The sequence below is a fragment of the Propithecus coquereli genome, unplaced genomic scaffold (genome assembly GCF_000956105.1).
Source record: "Propithecus coquereli isolate 6110/MARCELLA unplaced genomic scaffold, Pcoq_1.0 Scaffold10, whole genome shotgun sequence".
Classification (NCBI taxonomy): Eukaryota; Metazoa; Chordata; class Mammalia; order Primates; family Indriidae; genus Propithecus; species Propithecus coquereli.
Window position 1 is genome coordinate 9,360,727 of NW_012133858.1, and position 25,038 is coordinate 9,385,764.

Consider the following 25,038-nt stretch of genomic DNA (forward strand, 5'->3'; position numbering starts at 1 on the left):
TGAATTAGTGAGAGCACAGAGATTAAGATCCTCTACTCTCTGTGTGGAGCAGAAGGTGAAGTGGGGAGGGCGCTTCCCCTGCCCCTGCACCTGACCCCTGGGCTTAGCCTCGCAGGACGGCTGTGTGACCACAAGCACGTCACTTAACCTCTCTGGGCCTCCATTTCCTCATCTGTAAAGTGAAAAAATACTGACCACAGGTGGTTGTCATGAGGAATTGGGATAAGGTACATGCCGCTGAGTCGTGGCTCCAGAGAATAAGGGCAGGTGTCCTTGTCCTCGTCATTTCAGGCACGCGGTGCTTGTCCATAACAGGCTTTGAACAAATGTTGATTGATGACTTGGGTGTAGGGATGACCCTGACTTCCGAGAAGGAGTTGGTGGGGAGTCAGGCCTCTGGTGTGGGGGAAACCCGAGCGTGGGTTCCCCAGGGGCCATCTTGACAGGGTGGGGGTGAGCTGAGCGTGTGGCTGAGCCCTAGGGCCTGTGCCATCTGTGACCTGGGGGAGGGGAGGGGTCCGCAGCACTGCTGCTGTTGGCAGGGGTGAGGGCAGGGGCCTGCGGGCAGGTTTGGAGAGGTTTCTTCTGGTCCCCCACTCCTCCAGGGAGGGAGGCAGAAAGCTATGTCTGATCCACCTCTGTTTCCTGAAACGTGAATCTACAAATACCCAAACAGGACAACACTAAGAAGGACTCAGCAGAAACAAGCAAGTACAGTGGTGGCCGCTGCCCCTTGACACGCACGGCATGTTGCTGAGGTCCTTATGATGGAAAACCACCCAGACGCCCGCACTGGATACGTGGTGGGGCTTTGTCAATACACGGAGTAAAAGCAAGTAACAGCAATGGCAGTGTCGTATACACACAGAGGACACAGTGGGGAGGGCAGTCACTGGAGTCCGGTGATCATCATGTTGCCTTGAAGTTCACCCCCAAAACCTTCATGGGCAGTAAATCCTAGTCCCGGCATGGAATTGTAGGCTTTCAGGGCTGAAAAGGATCCTTGGGCCGATTAGTCCATTTAGTCCAGGAAGCGAAGTGACTTGCCCAAGGTCACCTTGCTGGTGGGTACAGAGCCAGGTGGACCTGGTGCAGGGCCCACTGCCTGCCACAGATGACAGGGAAGTGTGTGTGGCACAGAGCAGCAGTCCCCAACCTTTTTGGCACCAGGGTCCGGTTTCATGGAAGACAGTATTTCCACGGACAGGGATGGTTGGGGGAGAGGAGCTCAGGCGGCAATGCCAGCGATGGGGATTCGCTCACTCGCCTGCTGTTCACCTCCTGCTGTGCCCTGCCCCCCACCCCCTATTCCTAAGTTTAACAGAAGACAATTTTTCCACAGACCAGGGGTTGGGGACCACAGGCGTAGACAATCCACTCTGCTTCTTGCTGAGCTTGAAGCGTGCCCATGGCTTTCCTTATCTCATCTCAATGTATTGAGTATAGTCACCTGTTTAGAGTCAAGAAGGCTTAAGAGAGTTTTAGTGCCTTTTCCACGGTAGTAAGCAGAAGACCAGGATTTGACCCCTAGACCTGGACCGTCTGCCCCAGAACCTGCATTCTTAACCCCACGTACACTGGTAGCTTTTTCGAGGCAGTGGAAATCTGATGCATGCCTGCTGCCGGCCCTGCCCCTGGCTGACTGCTACCCGGGAGGGCGGGTGGCAGGGCTGGGCCTTCCGTTGTGTCACAGCGCTGTGACCGTGAGCAGGCAGGACAAGTGCTAGCACAGAGTTTGTATGCAGCTGGCAAGTGGCTGTGCAGGCTGCTGCCAACTATTTTATGGCCATTTTCAGGATAAAATAATGTCTTTGCTACTCTTGTGGTTTTCATCTATTTATACAAATAGTAAAAACACTCTTTTTTTTTCTTCTGAGTATGATCCTCAGACCGGCAGCCTCAGCATTCCCGGGAGTTTGTCAGAAACTCAGCGTCTGAACAAGACTCTGTATTTAGCTAGATCCAGGGAGCCCCAGGCACGGTGAGCAGGGCGCCCCACGACAGGCGCCCGCGGGCAGGCCTGGTCCGGCCCTTTGCTGTCCTCCCCGTGCCTTACTCTGCTCCTGACAATAGGCGCTCCTCGGCGTTTGTGCCAACGCGCCCATTACCGTTTTGCCTCGACCAAGACCACGCGTGTAGGAGAGAGGGCAGGGAGAGCCAAAGTCGCATGGAATGGGGGGTGCTGCTACGAAAGTAGCACATTTTGCTCGGTGGCCACACTGCCCTGCGCCTTCGCACCTGGGTGAGCCCTGCCGAGGTAGCCTCTGCAGCCTCAGGCTCCTGTGAGGTTAGAGGGCACTGCTGCAGAGCAATGGGGTTTAATTGCGGACACGGTGAATGTTAAATGCCACAGCGCCCCTCCCCACCATGCTTACCGCACACGCATAGTTCCTCTCACTGTCCTGGAAAACACCTGCCACGTGTCCCAGCACTCCCCGTGATCTCTGGTGCCATGGGGCTGTCGGGGGCAGTGAGCTGATTCTGAGGTGACTCTCTCTGGTTTGTTCCACCCTGACGGCAGTCCCTCCCCGTCCCTAAAATCAGGGAAGGGCAGGGGTGAGGAGCTGAGTGTATGCCGGTCCTCTCCAGCCCTGGCTGCTGGCTCTGCAGTTTGTGGGTCGGGTCCCGGGGCTCCCGCCGGAACTGAGCTGCGCCCCACAGTGATGCATTAGCTCTGGCACCGGAGGCCGGAGGGTCTTCCAGGGCCAGTGCAAGGCAGGGCCTTGTCCAGAGAGCTGTGGGCCTCCTGGGTCAGGTTACCATCCGGGCCCCTCCATCCCTAGCCTTTGTCACGCGGGCGTCTCATCACACACGGGGGTTCCTGGGCTTGTGGGGCCAACTTTTCTGCCTCGCTGTCTCCGTCCTTACCTTGGGGGAGACCTGGCTCCTGTCTAGTGAAGACCCCAACGGCTGTCGGGGAGTTTTAGACTCCTTCCTGCCTTCCTCCCTTCCTTCCTGCCTTCCTTCCTTCCTCCCTTCCTTCCTCCCTCCCTCCCTTCCTCCCTTCCTTCCTTCCTTCATTCCTTCCTTCCTTCCCTCAACCCATCCGTCTGAAACTAATAGTTCGAAGGACCCTCTGTGAATCAGGGGCCCACGCTAGGGCCTCGAGTCGTGAAGATGAGTGAGACACGGTCCGGTTCTCAGCCCCAGCAGTTCCTGACTGCACTGGCGCCCTCAGATCCCTTCACCTGCCTGTTGCTGATTCCTGACTGTATTACCTGGGGCCCTAAACTAACTCTGTCTCAAGCCCTCATTTGCATGGGGCCCCTCTTTCTCCATAGATGGCGTCACCTCTCCCTTCCAGACCCCACGTCAGAACCACAGCCTCCTCTCTGCTCCCGGACGCCCCCAGGCTTCCCTCTTCTCAGCCAGTTCTTCTGCCCAGCTGCTCTCCCCGTCCTGCCCTCGGGCACAAGTTTCACAGCCCTACCTCCGCGTCCTCCCCTGTGACATGGAGATAATAGTCCTTACCGCATCCACTTGTTGCACACATTTAAGGACTTAAACCAGGGCCTGGCACATAGTAAGCACTCACTAAATAGTAACCGTTACCATTATCATTGCCCGAAGAACCCACCCTGCCATTTCCCCGAATTTCTTCTCTCTTCAGTCTGTCCCTCTGGCATAGACGTGCCTTTCCCTCGGCATGCAGACACACGCAGCCCCCCTCTTGGAAAAATATCCTCCCCTCTGCCCTCTCTGCAGCGGGGCACCATCTGCCTCCCTGCATCTGTTCCCTACTGTTCGTGTGCTCCCAGTGCTAAGCGTGCAGCTTCCTGGTCTCTGTCACTCACTCTCTCAAAGGTCACTGTCGCCTCCTGCAGCATCTCCAAGTTCTTGTCCTCTGCAGCTTTCAACACTGCCAAGCCCTCGGCGTGCAGTGAGGTGCTAGGGGGCGGATAGGCTGGCGATGGGAAGCCAGGGGGACCCAGGAGGGACCACTGGGTGGGAGAGGTGGGCACCAGAGGTTTCCAAGGGGCTGTGAGTGGGTTCCATGTGAAGGGCAGGACATTGGGTCTGAGGGACCTAAGTTGCTGCCACTGGAGCACAGTGTCTGTGCTGGGAGGTTCACAGAGAGCCGAGTGGGTCACTCAGGAGGGGTTCGAGGAGCCTATGGCCAAGGTGAGGGAAGGGCCACTGGCCTGGCCTTTGGAGTTATTGGGGTGCCCCTAGGGACAGAGGAAGAGGATGTGGACGGTGGGCAGCAGTGACCAGCAAGGAGGCGCCAGGCTGACATGCTGCCATGGGCGGCGGGGAGGACAGCTCTGGATGTGGAGCAGGGGCAGTGTGCATCCCTGGGGACTCGGGGTGCAGAAGGATTGGTCTCTGCTTGGAGGGGGGATATTGAAGTACTTGGTACCACCCAGGTCAGAGTGTTTGAATGAGAGGCAGAGAGTGGGCAGTTGATATCAGTAAGAAGGTTTGGAGGGTCCCATCGGGGGAGAAAAGACCTAGAGAAAGACCAGGGTGGACGGGGTGAGGATGTGGGCAAGAAAGGCTGGAGGCGCTTTGGTTGGGCCCCTGAGTCAGAGGCTGGAGTGGGCACAGTGGGCCTGCACGTCCTATATCTCTCCTGGCTCCTCTTCTCCTACCCACTAAATGTCAGAACTCTCAAGAATTCTGTTGTGCCTGCTTTGTGCTCTCTGCCTGTGGCCTGCACATCCAGCCACCTGCTGGGCGTTTCCATGCCATGTTCTCGCTAGCACCTGTTGGAGACTAAACAGGACATTCCTTTTCTTCCTCCCCAGACTGCCACCCCCAGCCTTGCTGTCACAGTTCTTGGCTCCACCCTCCCTGTGGTAACCCAGGCTTGAAGCCCCTCCCGTGCCTCCTCCACCATCCTTTCTGTCCCTTGTCCTTCCCCAAGTCCCCGATGCAGCCCTCCCAGGGCCTAGCCCCACTCGGGCACATACATGCTCTGGGGCTGTTTGTGGGACTGAGCGAGGGTGAGTTCTCCAGTCTCTACCTGCCTGTTTCCACAGCCCCGGGCAGCAGGCGTCGGGGAAGGCTGCGTAGCCGAGATGTCCATGGAGGCTGGGTGCAGGGAATGGCGGGTCAGGAGACACTCTGCTCCCTGGCTGTGTGAGAACGAAGGCTGCAGCCTTGGAAAAGGGCATCGCACCCCTCCTGAGGGCACGGGCAGCAGCCATGGGGAGGCCTCAGGCTGGCCGCCTGCCCTTCCGGAGGGCTCTGGAGAAAAGGAGGACTGGGGTGTTCGGAGGGCCGCGTTGTGGCAGGTCAGAAGCCTCGCTGTCGGGTGTTCAGCCTCCATGGTTCCAGCACTGTGCCAAGTTTCACAGAGTCCCGCAGGGATGGGTTGGTCACAGCTCGTGCAGCTTTGGGAAGAAGACAATGTGGGTCACCTTTCTCGTTCCAGACTCCCAAAGCAGGAAGCCGTATTGAAGCCGAAACCTCCAGACGGCTGTCTGGGCGGAGGAGGGCTGGTCCCTGTGGTGCCACCACACCCTGAGAGGAGCTTGGGCAGGGCGGGGTAGCTCCGTCCCTTCTGTGGCTGAGCACTGTCAGGGCCACTCCTCGTGGGCATGGTGGGTGCGATCTGTGCATCGGTCTGCTCCTGGGGTCCCACTGCAGCTCTGCGGGGGAGCATCGCCTCTGTCCCATCCCCATGTCTCTCCAAGCAAACCAAGGCCCGGGGAGGCCTGGCAGCTCACACGCTGGCCGGAGTCCGGGTGTCCGGTTCTAAATTGCAGACGGCCACTGTTGGCACGTTCCCGTGGGGGAGTCTTATCTCCCCATCAGCCACCATTTTCTCGAGGACAGGGATGTTCTACTCTCTTCCCTCTCTGTTAGGTCCAATAGGTGCTTCCTTAAATATCCGGGACCTCTCTGAGCTCGGTGTGTTCCCTGGTGTTCCTACACGTCTCAGCAAGAACAGGAGCCGTGGCAGCGCAGGCTTCTGGACATCTCCATGCTGCCACCTGGCGCCACTCCCACACCATTTCCGAATCCTCTGCTTTTCCCTTTTCCTGCCGCGGACACCTGCCTCCTCCTGCCGCCCTCCTGGACAGAGGCTGCGCAGCCCACTGTGGCGTGTCCTCTCTCAGCCCCGTGGGAGCAGCAGGGGTCAGGGAGTTTGCTGAGGGCAGTTCTGGCCCCCACAGGTGCCGTCCACGTGTGTGGACGGTGAGAACAGGGTGCAAATGAACTGTGGGATTTTTCTGCGTCTTCCTTGTTGGAGAGTATTCAATTGTGTCCCCCAACATTCGTATGTTGAAGTCCTACCCCAGCACCTCGGGATGTGACCATTTCTGAGAATAGAGTCGTTACAGATGTAATTAGCTAAGATGAGGTCATCCTGGCATAGGGTGGCCCCTCGTCCAGTGTTACTGGTGTCTTTCCAGAAAGGGATGTTTGGACACAGGGACCCGTGCACACAGGGAGAAGGCCGTGTGAAGATGAAGGCAGAGATCAGGGTGGTCCAGCAGATGCCCGGGAATGCCGGACTGCCGGCAGGCCACTGGAAGCCAGGGCAGCCGCTTGGACCGGGTTCTCCCTCACAGCCCTCGGAGGGAGCTGCCTGCCAACCTTTGCCTGGGCTTCCAGCCTCCAGGACGGTGAGAGAAGACGCCTCTGCCATGTGAGCCGCCCGGTGTGGTGCTTTGTTACGGCAGCGCTAGCAAACTAACAGCGCTTGGTTGTCTCGTGGGTGACACGAAGGGCACGCTGCACTGGCAGCAGGAGAGGCAGCTCTCTGGAAGCCATGGCCTATCTACCAGCTACCCCACGCCCTGCCAGGACGCTCCCTCCCTTAGCTGTAGGCCACAACAGCATAGTTCAAAAAACACAGACTGGGGACGTGTGCAGCTGAGCTCCAGTCCCTTTGCCACCGCCTGCTCCTGACCTCATGTAAGTTTCTTCACCTCCTGGAACAGGTGGCTGTGGAGTGGGTGGTAACACTGTCCCAATTAGTGCCATACACATCTACTCAGCAGATGTTGCCTCCCTTCCCATCCCCTGAACCCCATTCTGTCAGGCTGGGGAAGGGGCTCAGGGATGCTAGGATTTGCAAAGCAGGGGCATTTGCAGCCTTCAGCACAGGGAGAGGCTCAGGGGAGGCTGGCGATGGGGAGAGGCTGGGGCTTGAGTGGGAGGAGGGCCTGGAGGAAGCCCTCTATAAGGTGGCTCCACCACAGGGTCTCTGGTGGGTCCCAGTGCCCCAGAAGTCCTCTCTTCTCCTGCCGGCACCCTGCTTTTAGCATTGAGGACTGCCCCCAGCTGCTCTCAGCCTAGGATGCACAGGGCCCTGCCTCAGTCCCCCACCTTCCCTCTCCAAGTTCTGGGGATGTTGTGGTTTGGAAACTCAGTTGCTGGCCTGCAGAGAGGGCCAGTGTTTAAAAACAAACACGTGTTTCCTAGAAGGTCCGACCAACGAGGGCAAGCACATGACTACCACCTGCTCTATTTCCCTTCTGTTGCCCAAGGAAGGCCTGGCGGTCGTTGGGCACCCAACTCCCCTTCCAGGGGCAAGCGTGGTGGGCTTGGAGGAGGAAGTCCCTGCCAGAGGGGAAAGCACGAATTGTGCCTCCTGAAAGACCGGCCTTGCCTGAGCAGCGTGGCCTCACCTTGCCACAAGCTTGTTTGAATGGGGCGGGGGCAGGAGAGAACAGTTACCTTTTCTGGGCAGCTGCATTTGTGAAAAAGCATAAATGATTTGCCTGGAAACACGGGGTTTCCCTTCCAGCTGCATTACTCTGGGCAGGGTGATTTTTGAGCCTCAGCTTCCTCATCTGTAAAATGAGAACAGGAACTAGGAGTGTCTTAGTGTCTTCAGGCTCTAGTAGACTGTGGTTCTATGAGGCACCCCTCTTGGTCCTACCACTAACAGCCTGTGTGGCTTTGGGAACATTTCTCACCTTCTCTGTCCAGCCGAGCTGGGACCTAAGCCTGCTTCAGGCCTTGCTATCAAGAGCTCCTAGGAAGAGTCAGTAGTGACCGTTGGCAATGAGGAATGCCCTAGGGACAGGGGCAGTATAAGGCTTCGCAGTGGCCCCACAACTCCAAGAAGTCCGTGCCCTTTTTAGGTTGATGCCACAAGGCAGTGGGTCCCCCACAGGACTGCAGGTCCACGCCTGTCCCACAGAAGATCACACTCCGCTCTAGGCAAGCCCAACACAGTGTCATTGGTCTGAAATTATCCCACATCACCCAGCCAGGGTGCAGGGTGTCCAAAGAGCCTCTGGGCCAGAACTGTCCCCAGGTCACCCCTCAGGGGCTGGTGTGGATGAAATGCCAGGCAGCCACCAAGTGCTGCCCTTCACTCCTGGCCTTTCATCTCAGAGGGCTGGAAAATGGGGTCCCTTCCAAGTCAAACAAGAGCTAATTGGGCCTGGGACATACACACGGGCACAAGGGAAACACTTTCCTGATTCCGGCCTCTGCCCGTTACGGTTACGCAGCATCCAGAAGGCTTCCTCCAGGAGAGGCCCGGCCTTGTTTGCTCCTTAGTGGGTCTGCGCTCAAGGCTGAGGGACACTGGAGGGGAGGCCACGGTGAGGCCACGTGATGCGTACGAGCTTGTCCTTATGAATCTTGGGCCTAAAATGGGGCCTTCTTTGCCTGGCTACCTACAGCTTGAACTTAGCCTGAGTCAGCACAGGCTTCTAGGACCTTCCTGTGGAGCCTCATGCAGGTGGCCTGGGTGCAGTGTGTGTTCCCATCCTCGCTGCTTCCCTCTTAGAAGTGCAAGTGGAGAACTCTGAGCCTTAGGAGCTAGGGAAGGCCAAGCCAGGAGAGGAAATCTTGACGAGTCGGAGGCAAAAAGATCTGTGTTTGGGGTGGCAGGAGGAGGAGGAAGGAATCATTTATGGCAGCGTGTGTTCTTTTCTGGGGAGCACGAGCTTTAGATTCTCCGGCCAGGGTCTCTAGCCAGCCGAGAGCCTTTATTGCGGCGACCCTGGCCATGATTACCATGGAGAGACCTGAAGGGAGGTGTGACTTTGTTTTCAAAATTGTTTCAAGTACTCCTTTCCATAAAGATGGGTTTTCTTCATGAAAACCAGTTCACTGGTGTTTAATGGGGTTTTTAATGATTATTAAGACATACTTGCTATAAAAAATGTAGAAAATGGATCATTCATAATCGGCAGAATGTACTTGAAAATTCTCAATTTGCATTTTCCCAATGGGCCTCATTGACTTCTGGAAAGACTCGGTATTTGCAGTGGACCACCTGTGTGGGGGCCTGTTTCCCAGTTGAAATTATTTCTCACGGGGGCAAAAAGCTTCATCCCGCCCAGGGTGGGTCTCCAGGTGACTGTGGAGGGTGGGAACAGGACTCTGCACGGGCCCAGATCCAGACATTTAGGGCAGTGCAGCTGGGTTATGGGCATGGGAGGTTAATCAGAGAAACTTCTGGAAGCTCCAGGACTGAGAGCCAGATACCTGCATTCATACAAATGTTTCTCCGCATGCGCCAACAGCAGTGCCCATGGACATGTATGGTCAGCCCAGGCCCCTGTGAGGAAGGGGCAGGTGTCTGGGTGCTCACCCCCTTGCCTCAGAGTGGCCTCGGGTCCGGCCCCCAAGCTGGTGAAGGGCCAGCAGTGGCCTCATCGCCCGGCAGCCTGGTCCCCAGTGCCCCGGGCCTCGGGGCATGCCAGCCAGATTCAGAAATATAATAAGGTTGAAATCCAAGAGCTGCTCCTTGGAGCATTCGCCCGTGGAATCTGAGGCACTTGGATGAAAGGGACCTTGGAGATCAGAAGCCCTGCCCTGACGCGCTGAGGGCTGTTCCCTCTGTTACAGCACAGACAATGCTCCTTTCAGGGAGAAGGCACCGAGGTCAAGGGTCTAGGAGGGCTTTGCAAACCATGCCATGCCGTGGCCTCTGAGGAGTGGGCGGTACCACCTAGTTAGGCCGTTTACCATGGGATGGAAGCTCCTCGCACGTCCCTGTGTCATTCTCTAGCCCAAGGCTGGTGCGATTCCTCCATGAGAACCAGCTGACAGGGAGGCCAGAGAGCCCCTCCATTCCCCTCAGTGACTGCCCTGTTTTTCTGGGTTTATTTTGGGATAGTAGGAATGCTTCGAACAAGGGCACCCTGGAAATATTTTGTGCTTAGAGAATATTGGTGCCTTTTCAGGCTGTGTTTCTGCTTCAGTGGACGCCCCAGGCAGCTTGCATTTCCAATTTCCTGTCTCTCCTCTGCTTCTCCTGCTGACGCCCCAGACCAGCTCTTTCTGGCTCTTTGTTATAAAATGCCTCTTCATCCTGATGAAGTGGCGATGCTGCGCATTTTGTTCCCAAAGAACCACCTGGGTTATGGTCTCCTGGAAGAATGTTCCGTCCTCTTCTCTCTGCTTCTGGCCCCTGTGTCCTGAGCCCAGCAAGCTTGGTGCCAGCGCACTCTTAGATCGCTCTTGCCTCAGACAGGGAAGATCTCAGAGCCTCCCTGCTGAGGTGGGTAAGGGTGCCCGGCACTGCAGACGGCCTCTCTGCTCCCTGCCCACAGGAGAGTAGAAGCCCTTCTACGCCATCTGAGCCCCTCCGGGTTGCTGCTCCTCACTCGGCCCCGTGGTAGGTCGGGCAGGGTGGTTCAGTGCTCAGTAAGGCCACAGGCTCAGCAGCGGCAGCGTCGTGTCCTCACAGGGTCGTGCTCCCTGGTTTCACCTGACCCTGACGGCTGCACAGTCCAACCCACACCTGCCTGTCCCTCGATCCTTACCAGTCCCGTTGTCTTTCTGTGGCCCTGCCGTGCCAGCGGAAGGTGCTATGGAAGCAGGAGGCTGCACAGACTGCACCCCCAGCCGGGCAAGTTCTCCCTCTCCTCGGCCCTCTGAGGGGGAAGAGAGGAGATGGGGGAAAGGATGGTTGGACCGGTGTGCTGGCACCGGGCTCTCTGCAGACACGGGCCCTGCCTCCCTGTGCCTCGCATCCTCCCTCCCCCAGGTCTCTCCTCCCTGGAAAATGCTTCTGCTTCCCCCCAGCGAAGGGTGAGTTGAGCGCCTTGGTGGGATAGTACCCGTTCCCCCTATTTAGAGGGTCCCCCCTCTCCCACATGGTGCCCTGGTCTGTCTGGTAGAATTTTTGCTGGTTTTCAACCTGGTCCTGAAATTAACCACTTGGAAGAAATAGGGTGCAATGAACAAACACTGGCCACACTGCATCCCAGCCCTGCGTGACCCCATCCCTGCAGGCTTTCTGGCTGGGAAGACGGCCGTGTCTCAGTTTGCCTGAGAAGCTCATTCCTGCCAGGCTGTTATCACCAGACAGGCGCCAGAGCTCTTCCCACTCACAGTCCTCACATGGCGAGATTCAAACAAGGAAGCCCTGGATTCTGCTTGTCCCCTCTCGAGGATCGAACTCTCGGCACCTTTGTGATACTTGAGACCTCAAGGAAGGTTTCTCCAGTGCCAGACACAGAGAAAGGTGCTGGGGCTGGGAAGTGGCCCCGCTCCTGCCCCCCAGGCTGGGTCTCTGGTTCCTGTCCCCTGTGCCCCCCGCCTCACCACACAGGTCCTGTGCTCTGTCTGAGTGGTTGGGGAAGTAACTCTGCCCAGGACACAAGGGGCTGTGCCTCCAGGCTAAGGAGCAGAGCTGGTGCTGCCAGGGTGTCACCCCCACCTTTAGGACCCCTCTCATCCTTCCCCCTGCCCTGACAATGGGCCTTCTGGTGTTCCTCCCTCCTCCAAGTCACAGGCACTCCTGCTGTGACCCCGTCTCTGTGGCTGCAGGCTTGGGCGTCCCTGCCCACCCCTCGCAGCACACACGAGACCTTGATGTTAAGGAAGCTGGAAGGCGGAGTGGCCAGTGCTCTAACTGTCACTCACAGGGAGGTGGCTAGGTCTTTCTTCCCTCCTCCAAATGGAAGCATTTGGATAGAAGGTCCCTCTGGCTAGAACACCCCGTGAACTGTGAACCTAGACTGGATTTCTGAATCTGCCTAGAGAGAAATTGAAATTGAGGTGACAGTCTCTTTAAAATAGCCATCATCCTACTTGGCCCTTCTACAGTCGTCTCTCACCCTAACCCTTGGTGTGCCCTGAGCTCTGGGTGAGCCCTCAGCCTCTGCCCAGCCTTCCAGAAACGCTGTGTTTGGGGGAGCTCAGTGAATGAGGCTTGTCCCAAAGCAGAAAACAGTTTTGTCTCAGCCTGTGTTCAGGCTCCTACATCTTGACCAGGTCACCATTCAGAATCGCTCCCCCACTTCTCTCTTCCTTCTCCTTTTCAAGATCACAGACAAAGACTAGAGAGTAGAAAGTTCTACCTAGATTGTTGCTATGTTAGGAATGTGGACTTTGGAGCCAGGTGTCTGGTTTAGTCCCTGCTTCTGCTGCTTTCTAGCTATGCGACTTTGGGCAAGTTACGTGACCTCTCTGGGTGTCAATTTCCTCAGCTGTGAAATGATGTGTCATCTCACAGAGCACCCATCTCCTAGGGTGGTTGTGAAGGGTAAAGAAGCTGCTTTTGTACACTGCCTGGTACGTCCCAAGTCCATACAAACATTAGCTACGGCACGGATGATGACGACGAAGATGAGGATGATGACATTGTGGTCATCATCCTGAGGCAGCAGAGGATGGTGGAGAGAACACAGGGCTTGGAGTCCAGAGACCCAGGTTCACATTCCCGCTCTGCCACATGCTGGTTGCAGAATGTCTGCTTTTGTGGCTGTGAAACCAAGATGGAAACGGAGTCTCCCTGCAGGGTGGTCGTGGAGACCCAGGGAAGCTGTCTCACCCCCGCGTACCGCGCTAAATCTGTTCTCTCTCTTCACAGGCACACATTCTGGCAGTTCCGCCATGAGAACCCCAAGACCAGGGTTGGGGGCCCACCCCCCGAGGGGCTGCCTGGCTTCAACAGTGGAGTGATGCTGCTGAACTTGGAGGCCATGCGCCAGTCCCCGCTCTACAGCCGCCTGCTGGAGCCGGCACGGGTGCAGCAGCTCGCCGACAAGTACCACTTCCGTGGCCACCTCGGGGACCAGGACTTCTTCACCATGATCGGCATGGAGCATCCCGAGCTGTTCCACGTGCTGGACTGTACCTGGAACCGGCAGCTTTGCACCTGGTGGCGGGACCATGGCTACAGTGACGTCTTCGAGGCCTATTTCCGGTGCGAGGGCCACGTCAAGATCTATCATGGGAACTGCAACACTCCCATCCCCAAGGACTAGGGACATCCCGCCTGCCCTGCCCTCGGGGCCTCTGGATTGTCTAGGACAGTCCTGGCGGTGTCTGAACTGCTAGAGAGACACTGCAGGGAAGTCCTCTGTGATCAAGGTGCTGTGATCTCCCACGCAGTGGGTCACTGTCCCAAGGCCACTCATTGAACACCAGCCTATGCATTGCTGGTGCTCGGGGCCCTTTTCCCTGGGGGGCCAGGCATCATGAAGGACAAATGGGTAGCCACCTTCCAGTGTGCTAGGAAGCCAGCACGTGAAGAGAGGGAAGGAAAGAAAATCGTACCCCTTGCTGTCCACCCTCAAGGAATGGAAATCCTTTTAAGAACCAGCCTTTCTTGGACCAATATAAATTTAATTTAAATTGACAGGCTTCCATTTTGCAAGAAAGAGCATACAATACTGCTTTAGCACCCTGTGAGCCAGGATTTTAACAACTAGCCCAGAGTTTAAGCTTCCAGACAAATGCCGACCTTCCATATACTCACCCCGGGAGGCTGTGTGCGCATTCTCGTGACGCTCACATCTCTTGGTGTAGGTTTAAAGATTGCTGCCTCTTTGCAGAAGGCCTTCAGGGTCAGCTAGGGCCCACGTAAGAAAACTAGTCTCATTATTGTAGCATTCACAGCTTTTATCTACCAGCTATATCTCAGAATGCCATTATCCCTTATTCGTGCAAGCCAGCTCTAGGTGACCAGACCGTAGTCAGAGATCAAATCCACCATCAAAGAACAGAGCTTGGCCACCCGCAGGGACATGCAGTAGAATTGTCTGGACCAGGAAGACTCGTTGGAAAGTGGAGCCCAACAGTTCACGGGTGTGACCGTGTGGGCTAAAGAGAGGCGCCGCTCACGGGCTCTAGTTTCTTTGTTTAAAAAACTCATCCTCGTTACTCTCTTATTGTGCCATATCAGACCCTATACCTCAGCAGAAATGAAAATGTCATTTCTTTGCATCTGTTGATGGGTTTTCCTGTAAGTAAGCTGCAATCATGAAACCCCTAAGGGCCCATCTTGTGTAGTCTAGCTGAGGTCCTGGGGGGAGAAATGTTGCAGGATTTTCATCTTATTTTGTTTCAATTCCATTTACTTTTTTATTTTGTTTTACCATGAGAATAGCTAATAAATAATCTTTGAGGACACACCGATTCATGTTGTTTGTTGTCTGATCATGGCTCTCAGTGACGTGAAGGTTCTGTGTCGAGTGTGATTGTGGTTAAGCGAAGCGTGCTCACGGGGTGCTGAGGACCAGAGGGAGGGAGTGTCTGTGAGCGTAGCAGGAGGAGGCCATCGCTGTGTTTGGTTCAAAGGAGAGTCATTTCGTTCTAGGCATTGGTGAGTCTGTCTGCACCTGGGAGCCAAACAAGCCCATCCCTTCTTATCCTTCCTACCCCAGGCTGACTGGCCAGTTACTTTGTCCCCTGACGGAGTGGACATGTGTCTCTCGCAACCCTCTGCTGGGACAGGATTGGTCTGTTCTCCCTCTTACTTGATTTCCTATTTATAGCTAACAGTTATTGAATGCTGTGTGCCGACCACTGTATTAGGTATTTATAGACGCTATTGATAATGTTCATGAAAACTTCATGAAGTAATTCCGTTTCTCAAGTTTATCGTAAGAAAATGTAAGAGATGTGGACAGAGTCATACACTACATTGTTTATCACAGCATTTTTTAATAACAGGAAAAATTGAGAACAACTTAAAATGTTGAACAGGGAAGTAGATTAATGTATGCTACATCCATGTAATGGAATACTTTAGGAATTAAAAATTGTATTTTTGAAGACTATTCAATGCCTTAGGAAATGTTATTAAGTAAAGAACGCAAAATACAAGAATTACGTACAGTATTATCCTAATTTTATTTTTCAAATTACATATATGTGTATATATGTATGTATAAATCTATATATACACATACATACACGTGTATATTTTCATACATACATGTATGTATAAAAAGAGAGATTCCGTTCTGCTATACTTCATTAGTTCAACTCCTAAAAATCATGTGTTTCAAATACCACATTAAAAACAATTATTTCAATGAGGAAAAAAAGGGGTCAAAGGCTGGAGAGTTTTAGATTCACGATAACAAAGCTATTTTTTCTGCAAATTTCAATAATTAAAGTGTTTCTATAGCTACAAGTGTATTTTGTTATTGCAAGGCAAAAACAATAAACTGGTTGGTCAAAATGGGCAAAAGCCAAACAACGTCCCCTGGCTTGCTTTTGAGTTCCCCTCCTCAGGAGCCCCCTCTCACCGTGGCCTTGACCTTGCAGCTCCACGGTGAACAGCAAAATAACACCCCACAGGAAACCCAGCCCGACCGAAAAGCAGCCACTCGTTCCCGTGCTTTACCAGCTCTTTGACAAACCGTGGCGTGCTGGTTCCTGACTGGGGTCCTGTATAATCCGTGTGCTACAAACCTCACTAACTGTGCTGTGCTTAAGTTGCATGAAAACTTTCACTGTCCAGTTTATTATGCCTGTACCTGTGAGGGGAACAGAAATCTGAAAAGATAGCATTCCTGGGAGCTAGGATTAAGGTGCTTTTTATCTTCATCTGTATTTATTTCTGTGTTTTCCACAGTGACCATTAACTACTTTTATAATAAAGATAAACAATTAATGCTATGCATGTTTAACCACACCCCTTCTCCCCAGTTCCAGGTAAGTATCATCCCGGCCATTTGGTAGCTCTTGGCTGGCCGTGGTTGACAGCACCCGTAAGAAAACAATCTAGGCTAAGTTGGCTGTGGGTCTTCCGCTTTCCCTTTGGATGTCCTAGTTCTCTAAATAAAAGTGATCTAATAATAGCAGCTCCAGACCCTGCTTTCATTTCTCAGAGACTGTCATCTTTTGTGTGTCTACAAAGTCCACCCCCCCCAAATGATAATGGCCTTTGGAAAGCGTGCAGACTTGTTGAAGAGATTTCTATGTGTGTCGAACCAAACAGACTACAGCCTCCCATTCAATAGCATTTCCTCAAGTCAGAGAACGTGTGGCCTCAATGGGCACCCAACCTAGAGCTCTCCAGGAGTGTTTTGTAGGTGAAGGTAGTAAGTGCAGCTGTGACTTGGCACCTGCTTTGACTAAAGGCCAAACCTTCGCTAATTTTAACACTTCCTGGCTGATCGCAATATGGGAAGCCCAGAGGTTGGGCTAAATCTGGAGTTTGGCAGGGAGCAGAAATTCCAAGCAAGTAGGTAGTGTATTGGAGAGAGCATCACATCCAAGACAGAGTTCTGGCTCTGCGTTCAGGATTTGCCCTCATTACCTGGGTGATCTTGGACAAGCAAAGTCACCTCTTTCCCCAATTCTAGACACAGGTAATAAGAGCTTCCTCAAAGGAGTGTTGTAAGAGGGAAAAAGATGTGTAAGGATTGGTAAGCTGTGAAATAATACATAGGTGTGAGAGAATTCTGATAATTATAACTTAAAATATTCTTTTAAAATAAATCACAGCCATTTGGGGGTCCATTAAATGTGTTGGCAGCATCTCCCTAAGCCCAGTGAATGGACTGATGCTTGCACACTACCCAGTTTTTCATTAGCTGTACCACTCTGCAGAGAGGCCTGGGTGTGTCCAGGAGGTCAGGGGCCCCCTTAACTCACAGGTAACGTGCCGGAGGTGACCAGTGTCTGGGAGGTCGAGAGCAGGGCTACCTCAGCTCACAGGTAACCTGTTAGGAATCCTTGGATCAACCCTTTCCCTCTCTGAGCCTCTGTTTCTTCATCTGTAAAAACAACGGGGGATAAGTGATTGAATTAGATCTCTGAGCGGCACCCCTGCCGCCAGCTATTGGGAGCAAAAGATATTTAATATGCATCCGTCTGGGTTCACACATGCTTATATGTAGCAGAAAGTCCAAATCAAATGCAAAACCACACCTCAACTGATTGACCAACTTGGGATTTATGACCATTCAAATGGAAAGTCACTCAAAATTTACTGTTACCGCACTTCCTCCCCCTGCTCCCCAGTGAGGGATGCAGACCGCAGGGGGATATTGGAAATCAAGAGGGAAGCAGCTGGCTTCCCAGAGCCTCACACCCCTGTTTAGGGCCCACTGATAGCTGTTCCAGCTTTCGGCTTATGCGAGCAGCTCCCAAAGGGCCTCCCCGGCAGAGCTGCTTTGCAGGCAGACCCACGGCACACAGGTCTCACCTTGGGAAGTATTGAGCCACAGCCCTCAGCCAGGGAGACCAGGCTGAGCTGCTCTGCCGGACTTGAGTGGGTTAGCCAGCCTCTCCGAGTGCTTGCAAAGGGCGGAAAAACCCTTCTAGAGTGGAGTGAAGGCTGCTTCAATGGGGGCTGGCTCGGCTCCCGCAGTGTCTGTGCTCGCACCCACGTTCCAAGGGGGAAGAGGTGTCCCACCGTGCAGACGCACTCAGCAGCCTCGCTGAAGTTCAGCTCGCTGAAGGTCACGCAGTCTCACAGCCTCAGAGGAGAGGGGCCTCAGCACACCGCCGAGGCCAGCTGCCCTCCTCTCTCCAGCCTCCCTTCCTGACGCGTAGGGCTTTGCTCCAGCCCTCACCTGAGCCCGCTGCCCCTTGCACACAGGCCCGTGCAGGACCAGGTGAGCGTGGAGGCTGCAAGCCTTTCCGCCCGTGTGGAGCAAGTTAATGACACTGCTCTCTTTATGACCTCTGCCTGTTGCTGTTCCCTGAGGGCCTCTCTTCTTCATCTACTCATTCCCTTTTCTCACCATATCCTACTCCCACCCCAACAGCCCATCGTGGATGAGCTCGTTGCGGATCCCTTGCTCACACTGCTGGACACCCACGTGGCCTGTGACCTCACATTCACCCAGCGACCCACCCTGCTGTGGACATCCCTGTCTTTCCTCCATACAGACCTGGGGAGGGTGTCTTTGTTTTGTATATCCAGGAACAAAACTGCCGGATCATGAGGGATGCAAATGCCTAATTTTTGAGTAATTGGTGACAACTGCTGTCCTGAGTGGCAGCCCCTTCCCCATTCTCGCCTGCAAGAGACACCACCTTCTCTCCACAACTGTATCCATGTTCACGTGTCTGTGTGCATGTTGGAGTGATCATATATAGCGGTGGCCCCATGTTAGAGCTTCCCCTGTGTGAGTGGTTTTATGCTGCTCCGGAAAGAGGCTGGGCGGGAAGGCGGGGGCCCTGGGTTCTGGTCCTGACCGCGCTACATGACCTTGGCCAGTGGGTGTCCCCTCTGTGTACTGGGGAGAGTCACCTGGCTCCTGCTCTGGCTGCCTTCCCAGGGCTGCTGTGAGCAACGGGTGGGATAACCCGTGGGAAAGTACTTTCGAGCACCCTCGATCCTTCACACCCCAGCAGTCCCCAGTGCCACTCGGAGTCATCAGGGTGGACACATGCCCGCAGCTGACCCTCCGCAGAAACTCTGTGGTCAGTCCAACTCCTGCCTAGGGAGAGCCTGGCTGTCTGGCCTGCACTCGCTGCCTCGTAGGTGGAGCCTGGGGTTCCGCTCTCAGAGCGTCCCTGCTGCTCTGGGGACAGCCTGCTCTCCCTCACTCAGGCTAGGTTAGGAAGACACCCCCGCCCCCAGCCCAGCCCTGGCACTTCCCAGAGTGGCTTCACACAAGACACAAAGCCAAGGGCCAAGATTGCCCACTCGGTGTTTGTAGAATTTCCATGCCTGCAGTGCATGCTGCCAGGAAGGTAGGTAATCCTCTTCAAGCAACGGAAAGTGACAGCAATGTCGATAATCTTCCAAGGCTAAGTGAACACACGCTTTGAAAAATATAAGTACTTGGTCATGGTCACAGACAGGCAGCTTCATGGTAAACTTAGATCCATCTCATCCTGTCCCACCCTTCAAGAGAATTAACCTTCTCTCTAAGCCAGGAAGCCACGACAACTTTCCCGTTGCCCATCCTTTCTCCATCCCTCTGTGGCTTCTCCCCTTCTGCCTCTCTTCCCTGACCAGGCTCCTTCCCAGGGCCCCAGGATCCTCCTGCCACCCCACAGGCTTCGAAACTTCCCAGCCAGGGCTCTCATGTCTCGCTGGCACCCACACCAGGCCCGCCTCTCCCCCACCGGGTGTCCGCTGTTCCCGGGAAGCAGAATCTGAGGTGGGGACTCACTTGCAGGAGGCTGCCTGGGACGGGCTCTGTGGGATGGGAGGGGAGCAGGGCTGGGCGGGGAGAAGTTGAGCCACGAGACAGTCACGACAAAGGCCTCAGCCAATCCCACACAAAGCTCCAGAGCCAGGGTGGCCTTGCGGAGAAGCCCTGGGCTGAAGCCCAGGCGCGGGGCCTTCACCCCTCACCTGTCCAGTCACGCTGGGCATGGGCTGCCCTGGGCTGAGGGCATAGCTTGGGCAACACAGCTCTCTGCAGCCCGGGACGCTCCTGGGGACTCTGCTCTGAGCCCTCAGCAGCCAGCACTCCAGGGGAACAGGGCTCAGTCCTGAAGGGGATCCGGAGGCACACCACAGTGTCCACACAGAGCCCTGCCCCTGCAGGCGAGCTCCCGCAGTCTGCTCCTGCGCCCTCGCCTGTGGCTCTCCTCTACACTGCGCTGGCTTCGTTCTCCTCACAACCTTCAGCTCTGGGCGTTTCCTGCCCCAGCTCTGCCCCTGTCCATATTTCCTGGCACCCTTCCCCTGCCATGGGGTGGATTCTGGGGTCACAGTGGCAAAGACGGTATGTCAGTCCCCATCCCAACAGAGGTGGTCTCACTGCTGTGGGCAAGTGCTCCAAGAGGGGCCATGGGTGCCCCAGGAGGGGTTCCCCCAGATCCAGACTGCAGGTGAGGAATGCCTCCTGAAGGATGTGATGGGAACCCTAAGATAGGTGCCCCTGGTGAGAGAGAGCATGGCTGTGTGGCCTTGGGAAACATACTTGACCTTTCTGAGCTGCTCTCTGGCACATATTCTAGAATCCCAACTCTACACAAGGAGCTACCATTTTCTTGGAATGAGGACATTACCCGAACCCTGTAGTTAAATATGAGCTCTGTTCCATTCAGGATCTGGGGGACTTGGGGTCCCTGGTGGGACAGCTAGGATTCTCATCCTTGTCTTGCCACCAACTTGCTGTGTGACGGTTGGGGACTGCAGGATTACACAACAGAATTATCTGGGAGCTTATGGAGGCAATGGAAACAGCCACAGTTCATCCCAGAAAGGGAGCATGAATATAAGCCAAGCCCGAACCTCCTGGGAGATGCACAGTGGGGTGGAAAGAAGAGAGGCTTTGGAATCAGAAAGTTCTAGATCACTGCTCAGCTCTGCCATTTGCTAGGTGTGTGGCTTGGAGCCAGGTATTTGATTTCTCTAAGCCTTGTGTCCCTCATCTATCGAACGGGCACAATATTCCTTCCTTTCATGTTTAAATAACGTGGTATACGTATATAAAGCACAAAGCACCGGGAGCAGAACAGGCCCACAATGGCTATTCCACCCTGTTCCACCTTATCCTGTGTCTCCTGCCCCACACTCTGTGAGGTCCAGTATGGTCCCAAGACTTCTGCAGGTTCCCAGGACTTGCATTCCCCTGGGCACTGGCACGAGACCCTGCTCCATGAACAAGCCCCCTCTGTCGAATGCCACCCCCTGGGCCTGCACTTTTGTGGAATGGCCCACAAACTGGACTCTTCAGATCAGATTTACTATGACCCTGCATGGTGATGTCTCCACCCGCTTTGCACCAGGAGGCAGGTGACATGAAGCGGGTCCCCTGTTGGTGGTGCTGGGTTTGATGAATTGGTGAAGGTAGATTAGCCACAGCTCTCTAACGTGCAGCTACCCTTTACCCTCTGTAAATTATAATTAATCTCGGGGGGATACTATGCGATTGTGTGAATACCCTGTTCCCCAACAATTTCTCACCCAGTGGTCTTAGCATCTGTTGGCTTGCCTGCATCTCTATCCTTCTGGACTTACCAGCTGGCATTTCCCTCTAAAGAGGAGCTTTTGGTTTTACATTTAATCTTCAGAGCTGTTGCTCTAACCCTGGGCAGCATATTTGAATTAGCTAGGAACTTTTAAATATGATCAATGCCTGATCCCCAAATTCTGATTTTTTTTTTTTGGTCTGGGTGGGGCCTGAGCATGGCTGTATTTTGAAAGCTCCCAGATGACTCTGTTGCATAGTCCTGTGGTCTCCAGCCCTCCGGCCATGGCCAGCCAGGAACTGGGCTACAGAGCAGGAGGTGAGCAAGGGAAGCCCCCCCTGCACGCACAGCTGCTCCCCATCGCTGGCATCACCGCCCGAGCAGCACCCCGTGCCAGATCAGTGGCAGCATCAGACCCTCAGAGGAGCGCGAACCCCACTGCGCGTGTGAGAGATCCAGGTTGCACCCTCCCCATGGGAATCCAACACCAGATGATCTGAGGTGGAGCTGAGGCCTCGATCCCCCACCTTTCCCTCCTGCTCCTGTCCGTGGAAGAACTGACTTCCACGAAACTGGTCCGTGGTGTCAAAAAGGTTGGGGACCGCTGGTGTAGTCCATGTGTTGAACGTCACTGCTGTGGGTGCTGGGGAGCCACAGAAGGGTTTGAAGCAGAGCAGAGGAGACCCCGCTGGAGTTTCAGATGCCCCCCTGGCTGCAGGGACGTGGGCTGCCAGCTCCCAAGGGGAGCAGGGTTGGAGCAGGGAGGCAGCACAGTGAGGATGAGGTTGCCATAATCCCGCTGCAGCAGCGTGAGGGGGAAATCTGAGGAATTATGTTCCTTACATGCTGTAGTCCTGGGAGTTGTCTTTGAGGAAGTTGTGGCCGAAGTTATTAAAAAGTAATGAACGACATCTTTCATTTGTGCGACTGGCCCAGTGTTCCCAGCGTTGTCACATCCCTCAGAACCTGCATTTAGAAAGGGCTGGGAGTGCAGGGAAGGACTGAGGGAGGCCGGGGCCTAAACGGGTGCCCCCCACGGCCTTTGCTCTCCAGCTTGTAGCTGAGCAGCTGTCCGGCTGCCCCTCATCTGGAAAGTGACTTGTTTAAGACACACGAGGGGAAAATGCTCGTTTTGACTTATGATTCTCATTAGTGTTAGGATTACCCACGGTTGGCTGTATCTCGCTCTTTATTTAAAGAACATCCATGTATATCTGTCAAGAACAGTAGGCAGGTGGGTGGCCAATGAGACCATGGGTTGGGGGAGGGTGTTCCCGGCTCAGAGCCCTGGCAGAGTGTGGCCAGAATGGTGTGGTGGCTGTGGGGGCTGAGCCCACCCCCGGGGCAGACTCGGGGCAGCTCGCCCCAGCCAGAGCCTCGCGGGCCCATCTAGGGGTGACAGATCTGGCTTGGCTCCTCTCCTTGGTGGAGAGGGGGTGAAAGGGCCTTTCCTGGGGTACCTGAACCGTTCTCCACTAGCAGGTTTCTTACGGGGTTGCAGCCACAGTCACTGGAAGGCCGAACCAGGGGTCGTTCCATGGACCTCTCCCCTCGGCTCAGCAAAGCCCTCCCGGGCAGGCCTGGCGAGAGCTCCTGAGACCTGTCTGTTCCTCCAGACTTCAGGGCCTGCTGTCCACAGGCTGCCCCGGCAGGGACCGCCACCCAAGGCCCAGAGCATGTGACACAGGCACTCAGCACCTACAGAGTCCTCCAGCCCAGCTTCTCTCAGCCACAGACGACCGCGTTCCATCAGGAAGCCCCTCGACTTCTCTCTCTCTTGCCCCAGGAGCCTGGGGGGCTCAGGCCTCAGCCGCATCCTGCAGGCCACGCCGTGGGAAGCACCTACGACTGGAGAGGCAGGACGTGAGTTAATGACTACCCGTGACTCCAGTGAGAGGGTCACGAGAGGTGCACACAGGGTGACGCAGGTGTTGGGGGCATGGGCACACAGAGGGTGGGCGTGAATGGCAGCTGCTTGGAAGGAGTAATATCTGAATAGAGTCCTAAAAAGACAGTGAGGACTTTCTGGGGCGGGGGACGGTGCTTCTGCAGCCAAGAACAGCACTGCCTACTCCAGAGAGGCCCATCTCCTGAGTGAGCCCCTGTCAACAGGATGCCAAAAGGGGGGTTGGAATTCCTGGGTTACACCTGTGCATGAACTCGGGTGCCTAAAGCGTGTGATGCTTCTTTTCCACAGCTAACGTGAAGGAACTGCGGCCCTGGTTTTGCCACCACCTTGGCAATGTGACCTTGGGTGAGTCCCCTCATTGTCCTCACTTCCTACTCGGTCCTTCCAGCTCTAGCAGTCTGTGGCCTGGAGTTACACATGGGGCCCAGATCCCCAGATGGCTGGCTTGGGCTGAGGCAGTCACTGCCTCTCCTCTCTACTGTGGTCCCCATTCTGGGCACAGTGACAGGCAGCATGAGGGTTTTACAGGCTGGTGAGCAGATGGTCAATCTTCCCCATGCCCCCACCAAGTTCACTCATGGCAAGACCCCCCCAAAGGAGTTGCAGGCAGTAGGAGGAGGGACATCAGGCTCTAGCTTGGATGCTGTGTGACCTTGGGCAAGTCAGTTCCCCTCTCTGAGTTTCAGGTTCCTCATCTGTTGAAAGGAGCAGTGCCTGCTTTTGTCCTTAAAGAATTGTTACGTGGCTCGAACTTGGTGGCCTTTGAACCTAGTGAAGAGCTGTTGGGTGAATGTGGGGGACGAGGACAGTTATTATATTTCCCTTCTGAGGTTGATGCCTCAGGTCCCTCTGTCCCCACAGGGGCACTGCAAATCTAGGCCAGTGATTTTTCCTCCTAGCCAGCGAGGCACGAATTCACTGTAATTCTCCTTCCTCAGTTCTCCATCCTCCTCAAAAAATGAAATTGCCTGCCACCCAACCCAGGGGATACTGTGGGGTTTAAGGGAGTCATATTTGCAAAATAATCTGGCTGTGAAACCAGCTCCTTTCCTTGCCTTCCTGAAGCTCCTCATGTCCCCGCCCTCCGAGGGGGGCTGGGTGGGAATCCTCTGGCCCTCGAGCCCAGCGCTTCAGAAGCTCCATCTGGCTTCAGGGTTCTTTCCACACTTCCTCCTGCAGCCACAGCTCTGGGGCCCCAGCAGCTTATTGCAGAGTCTCTGGTCCCTTCCACACTGCCAAGGTGTGGCAATCTGGCCCCAAGCAGGCCAGGGATTCCCCTGAAAGGACCAAGCTCTTTTCTTTCCTTACAGTTCTTCTCCCTTTCTTAGAAAATGTCAAACCGAGAAAGGCAGCTTAGAGGAAATCAATACCCTCAGATGGAGGAGAATTTGCTGCATTTATAGCAAATCAATTCAGCACAAATTTACAGAACACCTGCTGTGGGTGGGGCTCTCAGACCTGGAGGGAGTCAGAGCTGGATCAGCCCCTGACGCACTGGGCAGGAGGGCAGATGGGCGCAGGCATCCCTAATTCAAATTTAAACCGAACAGTGCTGCCAGACCAGAAAACCAGCACCACTCTGACCTGCCACTGTCCCTGGCAATTTATGCCTAACTTTATTAATGCTGGCGATAATACATCTACGATAGTTCTGCAGAAACCACAAAGAAATATAAAATAATGCATGGAAAGGACTTTGCAAACAGAAACACATGACCTGTTCTTTACAACACATAATGACCAACATTATAATGGTAGTGCAGAAGAGGGAAATGTTGATTCTGACTGGGGACCGCTGGGCATGTGTCTTAGAAGAGATTGGATTTGCTCCTTTAAAAAATAGTATATTATTTATAATAGTATTAGATTTGTCTATAAGTAGCAGAGAAATAACAAATGGCTTAAACAAAATATAGGGCTATTTCTGTCCATAGAAATTTCAAAATGTAGGTGGACTAGGCCAGCATGGCAGCTCCATGAGATGAGGGACACATCTTTTGGTCTTGCTCCTTTTCTAAATATGGTTTCATTCCCAAGACTACTTCATGGTCCAAAATGCCCATTTCAGTTCTAGCCATTACATCTACGTTCCAGCCATCAAGCAGGAAGTAAAGGGAAGGAGAAAGGTACATATTTTT

General features: G+C 54.5%; 1 protein-coding gene across 1 annotated transcript in view; it reads left to right on the forward strand.

Annotated features, from left to right (window-relative positions):
- The window catches only part of XXYLT1 (xyloside xylosyltransferase 1), a 166,865-nt gene extending 152,650 nt beyond the window's left edge, over positions 1 to 14,215 (forward strand). The window contains exon 4 of the mRNA XM_012640236.1: positions 12,740 to 14,215. Within this exon, the coding sequence (XP_012495690.1) occupies positions 12,740 to 13,136 (397 nt within the window). The 3' untranslated portion in view covers positions 13,137 to 14,215. The remainder of the gene's footprint in view (positions 1 to 12,739) is intronic.
- Positions 14,216 to 25,038: the final 10,823 nt, after the last annotated feature.